The 18702-nt window shown below is 36.6% G+C and overlaps 1 protein-coding gene across 3 annotated transcripts in view; it reads right to left on the bottom strand.

Annotated features, from left to right (window-relative positions):
* Positions 1 to 18702, bottom strand: part of DPP10 (dipeptidyl peptidase like 10) — a gene marked incomplete at both ends in the record, with an annotated part of 501348 nt that overhangs the window by 120718 nt on the left and 361928 nt on the right. For all 3 annotated transcript variants that reach the window (XM_084265745.1, XM_084265746.1, XM_084265744.1), the window contains one exon: positions 17671 to 17745. In XM_084265745.1, coding sequence (XP_084121871.1) covers positions 17671 to 17745 — 75 coding nt within the window. The remainder of the gene's footprint in view (positions 1 to 17670; positions 17746 to 18702) is intronic.

Here is an 18702-nt window from a genome sequence, read left to right as displayed (position 1 = left end):
CCTTTTTGTCGAGTGAAATGGTTTGGCCATGACATTCCACCTTCCTGCTGCTTCCAGTGCTTAGCCATGGGTCTCTGCCTAGCCACCTTTGCACAGCAAGGAACAGCCCATGCTGCAGAAGCCCAGCTAACCACATGCCTCAACAGAGTAACAGACAAGCAGAACTTCTACAGATCATCCTTAACTTGACCAAAGAATGCTAAAATGTAGTAGTCATGCAAAGGGATCACAACAACATTCCCTTCCTGTCAAGGAAGTTTGCAGTGGTCACAACCACACTACATGTAAGGACCACGACACGCACAATCAGGTGCTCATGACTACCCTTTCCCAGCAGCAGATTCCTTTCTGTTTATTCCAAAGCAGAGATGACAGAAAGTAACATGAGAAAGGAAGAGCTGAGAGAAACACAACAGTTCTTAGAGCACAAAACCAATACAGCAACTCCATGACAGAAATACACTGCTGTATATTCTTAAAGCAATTTGAAATGCATCATTAGAAGACAACAGAGTAAATGCAATCTTTATAAGTGATTAAAAAGTTAGAATGAGAGGACACTCCTCAAATTCTACTCATATTTCTAGATGAATGTCTCTTCCTATCCAAGATAAGATCTAGGTAGCAGGTTTCAGTGTCCTCTTACGGATATGGCACTTCACTGTCTACATTAAAGTTTGTTACTGAGTTAGCTTTGATTTCAAACTTATTTAATCCGCTCAGGTATCCTTGTGCATTTTGAGTCTATTGATTGGGTTCAACTGACTCTTATACAGTCTCTTTCATCCACTGCCAAAACCTGAGATGGGGGAAAAAATCCCCGGCACAGAGTTCACACTACTACTTGTTACTTTTGTCTCATTTAAGCTGCCGAAACCTTCCCCTTGAGTAACATGGTCAAGTTGAAAAGTGCTGCAGGAATTTTTTTGTCTGAAATTCCCTGGAAGTGACAGGCTCTCTTCTATGTCCGTGAATACAGTGGGTAGGGCAGGAATCTACCAGTCCAGAGCTCCAGAAATTTTATTCCAATATCAGAAATGCTTGCTCACAAATATTTGTTATCTGATTCCAATGGGGAATGGTACTGGGTGATAAATATTTTACAGTAGAATTTTTAAGGCCAAAAAAGAAGAAAAAGAAAAAAGGTAAAGGTAATAGATTATGGATGAATGGTGCAGAGATGGGCATGAGTGTTTTGTGTAGAACTGGAAATAAATGAATGCAAGGCAGTTGAAAGAAGGAAATCGTCAGGGAGAAATATATCAGAGTTTGAAGATCAAAGGGATCAAATGCAATTAGACATGGAAATCTTCTCATGTATCACCCAATCCACCTACTTCACAGTATAGAATTCTTTCATTACAGATTTTTTTTCTTTGAATTATATTCACTTTGGCTCTGAAAATATTTAGCAATCAACTTTTTAAAAAAAAATTCTATAAAGTTAGGGGTTTTTTTTAGTCACTGGTTGACTATTGGCTGTAAACTGCACCATAACTACTGAGCAGTAAGATTTTAAAGGACCTCTGCTCTATCAAATGTATTCCACTGCTGTTACACACAACACACTCCCAGAAGCTCACGCAGAGTCTGATCAAACGTGCCCCTCAAACTGAGTAGGTTGTTGTCTTCACTCTACTAATGGAAGACTGGCCCAAGACCCTTCTACTCTGGAGGTTAACACTTCTTACTTACTCTTCTACTTCATAGTTTGCATCATTTATTTGTTCTCATGGCAACACTGTCCTTTAAGCATATAAAACACTTTCTTACCCCATCATTTTATAAAACAAACCAAGCATTTTTAGCTCTTCTTATGAGATAGCACATCAGGCTCCCTGGATCCTTCCAGGGTCCTCCTTTACACATCGTAAGCAGAGGCCAGCAAAACTGCTTGGAAATTTTTTTTAAAATTCATGGAAAGCATAAAACATGGAGACTGTCAGGAGAGAGAGACATCAACACAACTATCCCTTTCTTTCAGAATCTTGACTACTACATTTACAGCCTTCTGTGAGAAGGCACAACAACAGACTCTGTGCCACAGTGACTTGGTGCAGATGTGTGCAGAGGCTTTAGGATAATCCATCTCTTTCCACCTTTCTTAAGACACTTCCATGTAATCTTCTGGTAAGTATGGATAAAGAGTGATTTCTCTTTCTATGATTGTTATTAGAGCAAACACCACCTAGTACATTGCTGTCATTAAATATGCTGCTCAGAAACAATGCAAGGGAAATATTATTCAAGAAACTGTGTTCTTCTGTATGCAGAAAGCTAGCTGGAAAAGCATTTTATGCCAAACATTTAAATTATTGATTATATAATTTTCAAACATGTGATGACACTTCCAGTTAATGATGTGATTCCTTTGGCATATTGAAATTTATACCTTGTAGGGATAATACAGAAAAAAACATATCTTAGAAATAAATGAGAAACATGTCAGGAACACAAATCTCTGACAATCTATTTATGTACAGTACATTCTATATATTTTCCTCAGCTAACAAGTAAAAAAAATATTGTCAAGCTATTTTAAAACATATGAAGGATTAGTATGTAATTTCCAAGAGATTATCTTTATTTTAACCTCAGTTTGGGGGCAATGCCTAACACCAAATCAGTAAACTTAATGAAGGATGTTTTCTACAGTTTGCCTGAATAACCATACAAAGTGTTATATTTGTGTCCAGCCATACTTTGAAGAAATATTTTCAGTTTAGAGTAATGAAGTAGTAACCAAAACAGAGATGGAACTTGCCATTTGTACAGTAAAGTACAGCTCAAATTTACTCAATAGCTCTTTAATCAATGTCTTGAACCAATTACCACTCGTTATTCTTTAGGTATTGTAATAGAACACAAGACCATATATCACTTGCAATGATCATAACATTTTATGCTAATTTAATATACTACCATACACACCATCTCAAGGTTAAAAAGAAAAAAAAAAAAAAAAGAACCTCAAACATTTCTGAAAGAGATATAGCTTATTAATTACTTTTCATGTCCATTATTTAAGGTTAGTAAACGTATAGATTGATAGATATGCTAGCCACTATTGGTAATAACAACCCATTTGGAGCACTTGATTAGACCTAAGAGTGGAAATGAGGGCCAAATTTAGCTGCCAGCATTTGTCATCTACTGTATTCATTTTTCACTTTGCATACTATTTAAACTCATTTCTATACACAGGACCTTTCTGTAGTCTCAGACTTCTTTGATACACCATTACAATGGCAGGCACTGTACAGGAATTCAAATGAGTCGGGCTACTCTTCCACTTCAGGCCATCTTTCTGCACCTGGCATGAAGAAGACCATCTTCCTAGTTCATCAGAAGATACATCCAATGTACATATATTTTTATCTAACACCTCTGAGCCTGAGATACAACCAGCAAAGTGAGCAAAACAGATCTGGAGTCAGCTGTCTTCTCACATTTTATCACATCCTAAACATGCTCCAGGCTCACAGTGTAGTCAAAACATAAGAAACTGTGCTCAGAATTCCCATTTTTTTGCTGCAACATACTTGTCTCATATTTCCTAGTATTCTAGTAACTGATTTACCCAGAAAACTATCAAATATACTATAAATAAGAAGGAAAGTAGATGTTACTAATTGTTAGAAGAGGTAAAATACTGAAGGAGATCGAATAGGACTTAAGTGAGGATTTTCTGAGCTAAAGAAATACACACTTGAAAAGGCAACTTTCTGTTTTAGGGAAAGACACAAAGAAAAGGAAACTGGAGTAAGAGAGTGCATAATTTTATTACGGAGAGGATGAGATTAAGAAACAGAAAGTTGAAGTCTCATGAACACAAAACAGGGTGGATGAATAAGAGAAAAGCTAGAAAAGTAGAAAAAGAAAAAAAAAAAGAAAGGAGGGGGTGTGATTTCTCAGATAGATTGGTACTAAAGGGTTCTGATTATGGAGGTAAACACACAAAAAGGCAGCAGGAATTTGGGAATGCTCCCTGGAAGAACGTGACAAGAAATTAATAGGATAAACACAAATACTTGGTATCTTAAGACTATTAAGAAACGTAGTAAAAAGCAGAAATAAGAATGACATCTCACTGGATACCAGTAATCGGGAAGATAGTGGGAGAGAAGAGCAATCTGCTGCTCCCTGTGACCCTGGCTGATTCTGTGTTTCTCCCCATTCATTTGTTTGTCAGATTTACAGTTCTAAAATCCTGTTTCACTGTTAGGTTGCAAACATTATAGGAACAATAATATAAGCAAAAAAAAAAAAAAAAAAAAACAAACCCAAAGAGACAGCCTTTCCCTGAATATTCAAAACTGTTAATGTTGTTCTATTTTTGGAATACTATACAAATAGAACCTAAATTGCAATGAGCTACAGTAACTTTAATACCGAGATCACATTTAGATTTTTTACTTTCCCAGCACTGTTCACTGTATGATGATTTTAATTCCATCTGAGCTACTGAAAAAAGAAATTATGGCACTGCCAAAGCAGATGGCTGCTGTAATGAGTACCACAGCTGAGAGTCTCAGTGAAATTCTGCTGATGAGAAGTACTATTGACATAAGTTTCCTTTCTCACTTTGATCGCCTGCCCTTTTGGGGAGGACTGTTTCTTACATTTTTCAAGGTGTTGCAAACCAAACTTTTCATTTAGTCACTATGTTTTTTTTTTATGTGTCTATGTATTAGCTTAATTGTTTCTAAGCTTCCTATGTGGAAGTTTTGCCAACTATCCACCTCAAATCCTCCTCATCTTTTACCAAACTGAATAAATAGGCCTAATAATACCTTATGAAAGATCCCAGAATTTTTCCATTAGAATCCAACTGAGCTTTTAATATTCAAAAAAAATTAATAAAAGACAGCTGTTGCTCATGGAGAACAACTTTCCTGTATCATTTAAAATATTAAAAATATTAAGTATATAAATAATAGTCAAATTTAAAACCACCTTTGTAGGACTCTTGAAAGGTACGACTCACGTATGCTGTCCTATCACCTGGGGATCTCTGCATTAAAACTAACATACAGAATATTTCTGTGATCAGAGTAGTTTGGGGGTCATTGAGACTCCAGAACCTCAAGTACAGCATTATGGGATTATATATGGCTTGAGACTGAGGTACATGGAAAAAAGAATCATCACAAAAATAAGATTGGTCTAAATTCTCTAACATTCTTACAATGGAGTTGTTAAAAGATACCATACCATTTTAAAGAAAAATGAACAAAAAAATAGCCACATACTCACTACAAAAATGGTAAGAGCCACTTCAATTTCCTAATTTAAGTCTAACTATAGTATATTTAGACTATTTCAAGAAAATTCTTCAAGGATTAGAGTGACCTGAGCTTTCCTGGTACAATGCCAGCTTAAGAAAGCACAACGTTTTTCAAGAAAAGACTCTTCAGCTTTGATCAACATTCACAGACATATGGCAAATATAAACCATACAACAAAGTGTAAAGGCCTATACAGTAAATTAATTACACTATCTGCTATCTGAATGTAACCTACAACAAAAGGTTATACTGGTAATAATGATCTGCCCTTAACCTCTAGGACATTTTGATGAGCTAAAACCACATTAACCACTATGTCTTTTAAGATCTTTGTTATACCATTGTCACTAAATTTCTGCTGCTGATTGTGCTGCTGACTCAAGACATCCCTGACAAAAATAAAGTAGCACTGGCATCACGTGCTAGAAAGAGACACAAACCTATTTCTGTCAGCATGGACTTTCATATCTTACTGAGGACTGAAAATCAAAGCGTTAAGAGAAACTGCAAAAGCCAGGTGTATCTTCAGATCATATGAAGACTGCACGGTATCAGTAAGGACTACAGCTGGTAGGTCCACTGCAGCTTTAAATTATCTAAACATATAGAAAAGTAAACAATCAAGGTGTATAACAGTTTATGTTACTGAATGATACAGCATGAAAACAAGAGCAGTTTTTCCTTATGCAAGTCTTCCCTCAGCTGATCCGACAACATGTATAGCCTCTTCTTCCTACTAACCCTCCTCCAAGCTAAATTTAGAAAAAGGTGAATTTTCACAGGACTGGACAACATTAAGTCATAAAACCTCTGTCAGAACTTGAATGGGATTTCAAGCTGTTGAGCAGAATTTGTCAGACCACAGTTTCTAGCACAGCCATCCAGAGGACGGTACAGAGACAAGGAATTACCATAGGGAACTCTGAGATGTAGATCCGCTTATCACAGTGAATCAGTTACTTGTGTTCTCTACTCTGAGAGTCTGGCCAGCACAGCCAGTGAAGACCAGGGAGGGCTGCAAAGGCCCTGTTACTCCTTGCTCATAAATCCCAAAGAGGGAACAGCTGATGTGGGTAAGAGCAGTATCAATCAAATCCCAACTCCCCACGTGGAAGAAGCTTTACTCTCAGCTCCCTGTGCAGCCTATGAAACATGTTAAACACACCATGTTCACATGCATGTCAGCACAAACAATGAAGGAAGAATCTTAAAAGAAACCATGGACAGGAGAAGCTCACAGTGACAAGAACTTGAATCCATTTTTGCCTCAGCATCCACAAGAAGCAGCTGAAGGTCACATTCAGGAAGCTTTCCACTAGAGGAAAAGGTACTTTTGAAATAGCTTTAAGATAAAAACGCTGTAGACAGCAATTAGAACCTCTAAAAGCTGACAGCACACCAGGGCCAAGTGAATCACACCCATAATGCTACAGAAAACAACAATGCTGATTGTGAGCTGTTAGAATTCTCCATCATGGCTGTCCTTATAGAGAAGGAATACCATGGGAAGCAAGATAACTAATGTTCGTGAAGGTGCAAACAACCTGTAGACCTAAAAGCTGACTTATAGCACCGATGAGCCTCTAAAAACATTGATAAATCTATCCTTTACGAGATCCTGCTGAAAATCCTGGCAGCACACTGCCTCATTCATTGTCCACCTGACTGCTGCTGTCACACTACGGAGATGACTTTATTACATTTGTGTGATAGGTAGACAAGAGCAGATCCAAAAGTCCATTTTAAAAGTCAATCGAAAAAGTTCCACTGACTTTAATGGTATTTTCATCAAGTTCAGAAGCGATAAGCACTTTAGGTGCCTGCTAGATAAAGGTTGCTACTTAAATATAAAGTTAATGATATTGCCTGCACAGTGAAAGTGAAAGATTGTGGAAGAAAATTAAATTCTGATGTGTTTGCACTGGTTCTCTGAAATGTGACAAGCAGCTCTGGAGCTCCCGCAGCACAGAACACCCTCCAGCTTCAAGATGATTCTTGTACTGGCATTTGGGAAGAGCAAATATTCTCCATGGGATAGCTTTTAAACTCATTTGCTCTTGTTCTAGACCATTTGCCATTGCTCCACGGTGTCCTGTACCACAGGTACTGACATTTGAACTTGTCATTGGCGTGACCTATTTTTCCCAAAAAGGTGCTGGGATTTTAAGATTTCAGCCTATTTGGGGTTTTTCCACTTATGAAAAAAAGCAAACAAAAAAAGCCATCACACACTTGAATCACAAGCAATCTGAGCGAATGCACAATGCAAAAAGGCTTTTCCAAGACTGAAACTAGTTCAGAATGTTACAGTTACATTTTTCATTTGTGTGTAAGATCCTTCCAACCAGGAACTTGCCATTTTAAATTAAAAAGCTGTTGGAAGTCTTACCCACTGCTGCAAGTTTTATTTTTTCCAAGTCACTCAATTTTTTCCAACATGTCTACTTTAAGCAAAATTTAATTAATATTCAATGTGTGCTCCTGACAGAGACAGAATTATGCAGAATAACTGAAAAAGCAGATTTATTTTTTTCCTTCTCACATTTGAGAGTAATTGCTTTCCAGATCTGGCCAGGCTGTTCAACTATTTAAGCATAATAAGGAGTAATTGTGAATCTTCAGTCAGAGCTTATGCATTTCCTTCTGATTTTCCTCATTTTCCAGTGCACAAACATTTCAGAACATCTTCCAACTAAATCTGATTACAGCGGGAATTTTATCTGCTCGTGTATCTGGAGACGCAGAAGGTAAGATAAAGGTACAGAAACATTACATTTGGAGATCAAGGATCTGAGAGAACATAAAAGAAAATTACTAATAATACCATTGAGAATGGTTTAAGGAATATTTATGTATCGTTTGCTACTTTATGAAACTGGAAAATTGAGTAGACATTTTTTTCTTTCCTGGGAACTGTTTCAAAAAGTAAAGAATTCTTTTTTACTTTTAATCTCAGGAATCTTTATCTCAAGGGTGAATATTGCTGACGTGACAGTGCTGACTCACAGACACACCAGGTTGAAAGGATCTCATTACTTCACCTTCCTGCACAAAGCAGGATCACCAATGAATCCAGACCAGGTGGGTCAGGGCTTGGTCCAGCCGGATCCTGAAAGAGCACAGCCTCCCTGGGCAAAGCTTAGTGGTGGCTGGTTGCATTTAACAAATGGAACAGGATAAGCAGAAAACTGTCTGGGAGTTTTGATTTCAAGACAGTGTCATCTGCAGACTTCAGTCAAAATATATATGACAACACTGCAAAATGTGCTCATGTTGCTGGGATAATTTGCTACACATTGTAGTTAGCATAAGGGCTGTGTTTTGGATTTGAGTGGAAAACAGTGCTGATAACACAGGGATGCCTTTGTGCTTACACAGATCCCAGGCCTTTCCTGCTCCTCACCCCACCAGCGAGAAGCTGGGCTTGCACAAGGAGTTGGGAGGGGACATGGCCGGAATAGCTGACCCCAACTGACCAAAGGGACATTCCATGTCATATGCCATGCACAGCATGTAAAGCTGGGGGAAGAGGAAGAACGAGGGGGGTTGTTCAGAGTGATGGTGTTTGTCTTTCCAAGTGACCATTATGCATGATGGAGCCCTGCTTTCCTGGAGATGGCTGACCACCTGCCCACCCATGGGAAGCAGGGAATGTTTTTGCTTTGCCTGTGCATGCAGCTTTTGCTTTACCTATTAAACTGTCTTTTTCTCAACCCACAAATTTTCTCAATTTTACTCTTCTGATTCTCTCCCCTATCTCACCATTGTGAATGAGCAACCAGCCACGCAGTTCGTAGCTGCCAGCTGGGGTTAAACCATGACAAAATACTATATTATTAGCTTTTCTGTTTTGCATATAATTCTACTTTGTCCATGCTATTATTTAAATCAAGGTTATTTAAAAATAAATATTTCAATCTGTAATTATAGATTATATATATATATATGTATATTTAAATACACCTTATACAGATTTAAAAATGAGAACAGCAGCAGGGCTCCTAGCATTTAAAAAAATCCCAACAGTATCTCTGCTATTAATGTGAGTTCAAGTACATGCCAGTACATCAACCGATACTGTGGAATCACTCTGCTTCTTCATTTCTATTTTGAAATTACCTTTATCAAAGACAAAATCTGTTCCAAAAGCTGCAAACTTCGGGCTTCTAGACTGTGCTCAAGCAAAAGTTTTTATTTTTTTTAGTAAAAGATGTCAAATTTAGGTAAAAGAAACAGAAACTCACTAATTCATCCCTAGTTTGTAAACTAATTGACAACACTGCAGCCAAAGAAAGATATGAATTCCTTTGATATAAAATTCACGACCACTAACAACACATACTGGTTTGGCTGGAAGACTAGAATTCTGAATGTGTAATCAATGACTATTTTAAGATTAGGTGACCATTTGGGATTACATTCATCAATACTAATGGTATCTTATTTAAAAGCTTAATGAGAAAGCTATACTGCATATCACATTTCTCAGTAAGATACATTAATATTGAATTTTAGATAGAGGATATTATGAAAAATGAAATAAAAGGAAAAATGTTTAAAATTGATTTCTAAGTGTATTGAACACATAAACTGGACTTAAGGCATTTGTTAAGAGGGATATTCTTTAAGCAATTCAATCTTACTTTTGTCTAGTACATACAGAAAGACTATGTCTAATTCAGATCTGAAATGAGTCATTATGTAACATGCTGCCATCTACATCATAAAAACATACATGGCACTTTCAGTAAAATGTTGTAACACAGTGGGTCAGTCAGATCCACGAAGTGATTGTGGTCCTCAGAAGTCATTTACTGACTGTATTTGAAGATGTGAGCCAGCTTTTGTATTTGGGAAATCAATAAGTGTAGCAGTTGAACTAACAGCGATTCATGCTCAGTGTAAAACCTGTCAAAATTGAGAGATGTGTAAAATATTCTTTTAGTCCATATTTTTTTTGGTAGCAAGGAAGGGAATTATTATTGCTTGGAAGCATAGAAGAAAGCATTTTTAAAAACACAGGGGTGTATCGGTTGACCCTAATTGCTTGTGGTGAACTCAGGCAGATCTTAATCCAAATTAAGGCTCTGTTCAGCTTTTCCAGCCTCTAACAGCTACTACCATAGTCCCCAATTAGGACTCCTAACACTCCTTGCCCTCTTATTTATTCAGGCTGTCCACAACCTTTTTTTTCCATTCAGCATTGCTCGCTGAGGAAGTCTTATTCTCACAGATACTGGATTAAAATGTCACTAGTACATCACCTTGTAAAAACAAACAAATAAACAAAAAACCCTCCCACCCAAACCCTCAACAACAAAAAAAAAATCAACCAAAAACCCTCTACCAAAAACCACAAAAACCCAAGCATACATTACAATGTAAATGCAAAAAAATCATTTTGACTTGTATACTTTTTCTGGTAATATGATTAGTACATAGAACAATTGTTTTAAAGGAGATACATGAAATTAAAAAAAAACCCACCACCTTTTAAACACAATGGGGTTTTTTTTTGGCTGTGGTGGCCAAACCCTTTACTTACAATGGCCTTTTCTGGGACATTTCAGCATACTATCAACATACTGAAGCAAAAGAGGGAGGATGCAACAGGGTTGGCAGTTTCACAGCAGAAGCCAGAATTTATGCTGTATAAAATAAATTATTTATAGATTAAGGGAGCTGCTGACTTAAATAGTGTAATGGTGCCTATTTATATAGCATTAGCACACAGGGATTCCAGTGCCCGTGGATTGTTATGTGCTGTAGGAACACAACCACATGAAAATTACAGTTATGTTAAGACTGAGTTTCCAAACTGCCGGATCTTGGAAGCTCAGCTGGACACTACCTAAGTCTGCTTGAAATAACAGTATTCATAGTTGATAGGAATGACAATCTCATTGAAAATAAATACCTTTTCCATCAATAAACACTTTGAAAAGCTAAATGGCCTAGATTTTACTGAACAACAGCATAGCCCAATGTTCTTTTTCCACTACCATCTTTCACTACTGTGAGGAAGTTATTGAAAGAAAAAAATCCTGATTTTTCAGCTCTGGTGATTGAGAATGTGAGAAATTACATTTATTTATTTATGTTTACTTATAAAACTAGAGATTGTACTGCAGTCTTGGAACAAAGATCTGGTAATGTATTTGGAAAACAACATTTTCATAGGAAAACACATGAGAGAGAAAAGTAAAGGGTGATGTATTTAACTGTTAACACAAGGCTGAACTTGCATATATGAACCAACAAGTCAGGTGATGAAAACAAGCATTTTCCAGGAGACTTTAAAGAAAAAAAAACCCTGAAAAATAGGAAAGTGAATGGATATGGAGATGTATGTAACATTAGCTTTCATATCAGATTAACAAGAAACAGTGGAAGCATCCAGATAGCATACTGGTTTCCCTGCCTTTTAATTCTAATTATTTGAAAAGGAAGAAATTGTGATGGTTTGTCCCTGGTTCTGCAGGTGCTCATAGCAACACCCTGGCAGAGAACAGCTCCATCATCCCATCACAAATTCACCCATAACGTAAATATAATTATGCATATATAAAAACAAATAATGTAAGAGGTATACAGACACTCCAGGTGTAACTCTATTACTCCTAGTAAGTGGCAGGCTAGTAAAGCTGTCCGATGAATCGAACGCAAGTATTTACGGGACTGCGACAACACAGCTGGTATGAGGATAGGCTGTTTATCAGACAAACACGATACAAACACCAGTGCCCATGAGTCTCAGTGTAAAATAGACTTTCTCTTGTTTTTCCATGGTGGTTACTATGTTTTGTAACATAATTTAGAGAAACATGCATTTCTGGAGGAAGAACTTGATAGTGTGAATCTTCCATGAGATCTTTACTTCATAGACAGCACTATAAAAATACTGTTCTCCAGATAACTTCTGGTTTAGTAGGTCTTCTGTTATTCTTTTGTATGCAATGATTTTGTTGAGAAAAGTGTTTCCACGTGTTAGAAGACAAATTTCAATCATCTTTGTTGTGTATGCTTCTGACCATTACCTGGCACTCTAGATAATGCTCTTCAAAGTCAGATTTTCTCATTGAAGACACCTTCATATATTAACACCAAACAATCTTGAGTAAAAATAAGACATAATAAAATGTAACACAAGCTAATAGGCAATTTCTTTATCCTCTTATTTTTTTCAGAAAAGCCCTCAATAATTAATTTCCCTGACCAAGATTACTGACAATTGAACATTCAGTTTCCACCTAATTGTTAGAAAGATAATCTAACGCAGAACAGATAATCATAATTTAAGATTTCATTGAATTTTTCCCCTCAAGGATTCTTCTAATCTGCAGACCATCTCCTGGAGATCTTTTCACTGCACTCCAGTCAGCCAGTATCAGAAGCAATCTCCAAGAGCTTGATAAGCGTGTCACTTGTTGCCATTCCCCTTCCATTCACTGTAGCCTGTGGTCAGTACGGCCTATCATTATCCTCTAAAAATAGATATTATAGAGGCAATGACCAGCATCAGCACTCAGCAGATAAGTAATTTCTTTCTCTTGGGCCTTCTCTGCTTCAGGCACCCATCTGGACTCTTGTTAAAGACAATGTATTGTCTTTATATATCTTTTAGGGATAACATATTAAAGTAAAGCTTTGGTACATTAAACTACAAGTATTAAGCACTTTTGCAGTATTTTCCATTCCTACTGAATGAGTGATGTTTACATCTAAATCAATGTTTCTCATACACCTTCCTGAAAGGGATCAGACAATTCTTCATCCTGATCTTACCATAAGAATTATTAAAAGCTATTTTCACGGTGTTTCAAGCTAAATACATTGTTTTATTAAAATACTTTGGCTAGAAAAAGATTACAGATGGAAGCCCTAATTCAGGAAAACATTTCCTTTTTCAGAAAGTGTATAAATGCTTATGCTTCTAAACTAGAAATGAACTTTAATCTGTTTTTTTTAAGCACATTTCTGAACTAAGAGCTAAAAAACCCACACATAATTCATCTTGCATTGATAGCAGAAAAGGATGCATTAGTAATACTAAAGAGAATAAAGTAGGAAAAATTCCTGAAAGTCAGTATTCAAAAGGGATTTGAAAAGAGGGAGAAGGAAAGGATGGTTTGCAGGAAAAAAAAAAAAAAAACAAAAATCACAAGGAAAGGGATTATGAAATCAAACGATTGAAAAAAGGGAGTTACAAAAGAAAAGAACTAATCTCATTTGCTTCTTCCCTTGCTCTCCTGTGGCATATTATATTCTATCATGACCATGGGGACAACATGCCTATGACGTCTTAGTGAAAAAACACCTACAAATATCCAGAATAAAGCTTATTTTCATGTCATGTGGATTCCAGGGAAAACTCGCAAGGTATAGCCTTTGCCAAACTTTCCCCATGGTAAAAAGAATTGAAAATTGCACGTTTGCTGCCCCATCCTTTAGCATTAATGCAATAACAGGGTGTCTGGTTTCCATTTGCTAATCAAAACCATAAGCCAGGTTTTGGTAGTTCTGAATAACACGACCAGCAGAGTAAGAAAAATTTTAAATGTCATTTTAACACAGTCCTTATTAAAAGGAATAGCAAAATAACCTTTCCTCTGGAAATCTCAACTGGCTTAGATGCTCTGCCTCTCGGAGCATCACATTCTTTGCTCATACCTTGACAATCTTCAAAGGAAAATCAAAATCAAAAAGATAGAGCACTGCAAAACTGTCCCCTCTCTGCATACAATACATACAATGGTTTCCCTGCTGCTGTGTTCACACTGTCCCAGAAGAATCAGGATGGCAGGACATTCAGTAAGAATGTAAGTGTTCATTTCTCAAATTAGTTCCTACTTACTGATCTGTTGCTTTGCAAAATGGGACTTTTTCAGTGATGCCAACCAAATTACGGTGAGTGACAGAAAGAAGCCTGAACTACACACAGCCGACCCACGCAAGTTTTGGCAAAGTCAAAAAAACTTGGGAGAATTGATGAAAGCGTTTCAGAAGCATGGAGAACTATGGAGTACCACAGCAAAGTGCACACAGAAAGTACCTCTAAAATTGCCACAGCTTTCTGTTAAAAAAGCAGCAGCCAGGCAGCCACTGGGCTTACGCCAGTAACACTGGCTTGTGTTCTCTGACCCACTTCAACATCGATGGGGAAACCTGAGATCCAGGCATCAATTCACACTACTCTGAATTCCTTAGCAAAGGAATTTTCTTCCATATGAAGCTTACAGAGCTACACCAAAACAGCTGGCTATGCCACATGAAATGGTTTTGTTCCTTCTATTAAGCATGATTTAAATGATTCATTCAATTATTACTTTTGTATTCAAAGATGGCTTATTTTCATGCAGATTTATGTCCCGTTATGCATAGAGGACATTCTTAATTGTGCTGAAACAACTGCAAATTTAATTAAAGTTTGCCATTCCAAGCATAAAATAGATTAAAGAAAGTGCTGACAACAGTAAAATAAATATTCAACTATTTAATTTAACTCAACATTTATTTTTAATCCAAACACCAAAATAACCTTGTTTCTAATTACAATTTCATGACAAAATGTCTTGAAGAAACATTTGTCTCTATTTTTCTCCAATCTGTTCAGCTGAAACACACTAGCTTATTTATAAAATTGTTTATTAATAAATCTGTTCCAGCTGCATTACTGTAGGTTGCAAAGAACACAGATTAATGTATGTAAACAACCGTTATAATGTTACAAACCCAAAGCCTTGACAGTCCACAGAAGCAGAAATCCCATTAAATACATCACACTGCAATTATACGCCTAAATCTTAACAAAGGGGGAAAAATAAAGGGCAAACACAGGTAGAAAAATCCAGGGGGTTGTGGTAATTTACAGCAGATGATGAGACCAACTAAATGCTTACCAGTTATTTGCAGTTCCTTATTTATGGTATTACTAAAGACTCAGTCTTGTGTTATAACACATGACAGTAAGCAAATTCTTGGTTTTGTAAAAAGTTACACTCATACACTCACATGAGTTAGGAAGAAAAAAATCTGTACTGATTCTACTTAAACTAATTTGAAAATCCTGAATTAAGTTATGCCATTTAATTTTATAGGCAACAAATTTAATAATTTAAAGTTAACAGCTGGGGGAAGAAGGTGGGTTTCCTCTCATCCAGACCCAGTAAGAAATAAAAAATGAGAAGGTCCAAGGAAAATGAATACTAATTTAACCCTTCATGTTATCCAGAAGCATTAGTTATGCAGAAATAGGGTTTCTAAGGCATTGCTTACCTTTTCTCCTACAGATTTTGAGAAAACAGCAGGGCTCCACCAGCCTAACAAATATCCCAAGAATCAGAAAATTCAGAGGAAAAAAAGTATTTTTACCACCGATTCACAAAAACATTATTTTGTAACTTCTGAAAGAATTGGCTTACGCTCTTTTTGCCACCTTAAGCGGCAAATTCTTCTCAAGATGTAACAGCCCTCACTGGAGTTATTATTATTTACATCTCACTGTCAATATCCAGCTATTGTCAAATTCCAGCAGCACCACCACTTCAAGAATACACAACCAGCACAGTATGATTCAGGTTTGAAAGGCATGAGCCCAGCTGGAGCACTCAAGAGTAAGCATCACAAGCCTCATCCAGAGTCATCCAGGACTACCACCACAAACTGCTTGCCAAAACCTGTTCTTGTCTCATTTTAATTACATTTTGTCAATAAACTTGAGCACAGGGAACAGCTAAATGCAAAATGTAAAAGCTGGAAATCTCATCCCTCTAAGTAGCCACCAGCAACCAGACTATAAAAGGAAAGAAAAGCTTCAACTTGCACAAAACCTGAATGAAGTACAGAGAGTTGTAGTGCAAAGCAATATATTTAGTATACACTAGGAGCGATTTGCATGTCAATGGACCATCTTTACTGTGGGGCAGGGATTCTCCCCTGATCTTACTACATTTAGACGTAATGAGGTATGATGGATACTTTCAAGTTTCCCCTGTTATATTCCCTGATATATCAGATTTATGCTATTACTGAGAGTATTCCAAACAAACACATCCAAAATTAAAATTTCAAAAGATCAAATGAGGAAAATAAGTCAGATGAGTGATTACTAAACTCTCTCACACATTCAAAAGTAATCAAGATGGGAAACAGCAAGGAGCAAGTATTTTTCAGACAGGAATCAAACTGGAACTCTTCCCAATAAAAACAGTGAACTAAACAGCAGCAGCTCTCTCCCAGTTTTTTGATATATGTATATTGTAAAGAGACCTTGAGCCAGAATCCACTAGAATTTGTGGGAGGGAACTCTATTTGGATCCAGTACTACATAAATGAATCCTTTGACATCCACAACTTTAACTGTCTCAAGCCAGCTTTCAGCACTTTTTCCCATCTGCAGATAGAATTTTTAAGATGGCAGGTACACAGATCAGTACAGCAACGTTACCAGGAGGCCAGAAAGGTTTGTATACTGATCTGTAAATGCATATATTGCTGTTCTAAGAACTTCAGTCCATAACATACAGCTACTGTGTTATCAGTTACCAACACAAACCAATACCTACAATACTGTAGTAGTAATCTCGTCTCGTTTCTTAACATTGACATCTGACATTAAGGTCACAGGTATTACCAGGCTTCTGTAAATATTACAGTTTCAAAATAAAAAAAACACGCAATAAAACAACCCAACCTTGCTTGAATAGCCACTAAGACTATCGATCCAGAACTACTTTGTAATGAAGAACGGTTCATATTTTAATCACAGTTTTTATATAGACACCAATATGCATGTGGAAAATTCATTAAAACCATTTTTGTTTGTGTTGAAACATTTATTTTAGAAAACCCTATATGGTATCATTGATTGAAATTCAGTTTGACAACAAAACACCCTATAAAATCTCTACATACTATGAGAAACAGACCACACTGCATTAAATAGTCCAAGAGACTTTCAGACTGTCAGGTTTCAGGCTACTGAAGCCAACAAAACTTCCATGAAATGAATCAGCCTAGGATTTTTTTTTAGTATAGTCCATAAATGACATGTACAGATGCTTTAAACAGAAAGAACACCAAAAGATAGGCTTTCACATAATCAGATAGTAACTGAACAGGTTCAGGGATCTGCAAGCTCTACTACAAAAACCAGCATGACACTTCAGAGGAGCCATGGCAATCTACCTCAACTTGAGAGCCTTCAGTATTGCTGTACACACTTAGATACAAACTTCACCATCATTACATCAGAAGGTTTGGGAAGAGAAATCAAGTATATTAATCATTTTATATTATGTGGAATTGCAGAAGAAATACACAAAACCACAAGGGTTACAAAGTTTTGATTCAGAGGCTCTTTGATCATGAATAGTTGGCTTACCTGTTTAACATCATATGCAAGAAGAACAAATCTCAAGTCTGGTGAAACAGAGTATCTTGATGCTTTGAATGTTACCTAAAAGGAAGCAACAATAACATTGATTTTTCAATAAGAAGGATAATTTTTTCTAAGCATTTTTAACAGTTACTTTACAAACTTCCCACTCATGAGTCAGACCTGGTTTAGGACACCTATGCAGTTTTCACAAAAGGAAGGCTCAACTAATTCTTGGTCTTGTTTTCTGGTATCAGTACAACAGCAACAGATGAATCTGGCTTCAACACTAAATACCAATTAAGAAGCTGATGAGTTTTTTATCATGATTGCAAGCACTAAGCTCAAGGATAACAACTATAACCAATTCATTTACAGAGAATGAAGGAAGACGCTTTGGTTGGTGTGTACTTCAGGAATGATTATAAGGGAGATTCATCACTAGGTGAGGCTTAAAGAAAAAGAATAGGTGCATTCTATGGCTCTATTTCTTTTCTTTTAATGCCACATGTATAAACATTTTGCAAGACAGCTTACACTAAAGAAAAACTCCTCTCTTCTAAGAAAGAAAATGCTCAGTGGAGAGCAAAGTGAAACATAAGGTAGCATTATAAAACTAATATTGCTTTACATCTACCCAAGACTACATGACACCCAATTGAATTCAGGGCTCTAATTTAATCAAGGTGTAATGTTGATGTCAGAAAGAATTTAATGCATCTAATGTATGAGAAAGATAAGAATGTGCTTTAAAGGGTACTGAAGGAAGTAATTTTAAATGAATCTTAAGACACCTGTTCACAGAATGAAAGGAAAAGGAAGAAGCAGATAAAAAACACAGTTAAGAATAGAAAAAGTAGAATAGAAAAAAAATAACAGAACGACAAAGGTACAAGATGAAAGAAAATAAAACAATAGCTGTCTAGAAAAAGATCTATTCACAATTCAAAGGAAGGCCTTCCCTTATTTTACTTCTTAAGCATCCTGTTCTGTTTAGCCTAATCCCACTGCCAAACCAGTGAATTCAACAGGGGTTTG

This window comes from Gallinula chloropus, assembly GCF_964237585.1.
Source record: "Gallinula chloropus genome assembly, chromosome: 5".
NCBI classification, from domain to species: domain Eukaryota; kingdom Metazoa; phylum Chordata; class Aves; order Gruiformes; family Rallidae; genus Gallinula; species Gallinula chloropus.
Note: the sequence above shows the minus strand (reverse complement) of the source record. Positions and strands in the feature narration are given on the sequence as shown.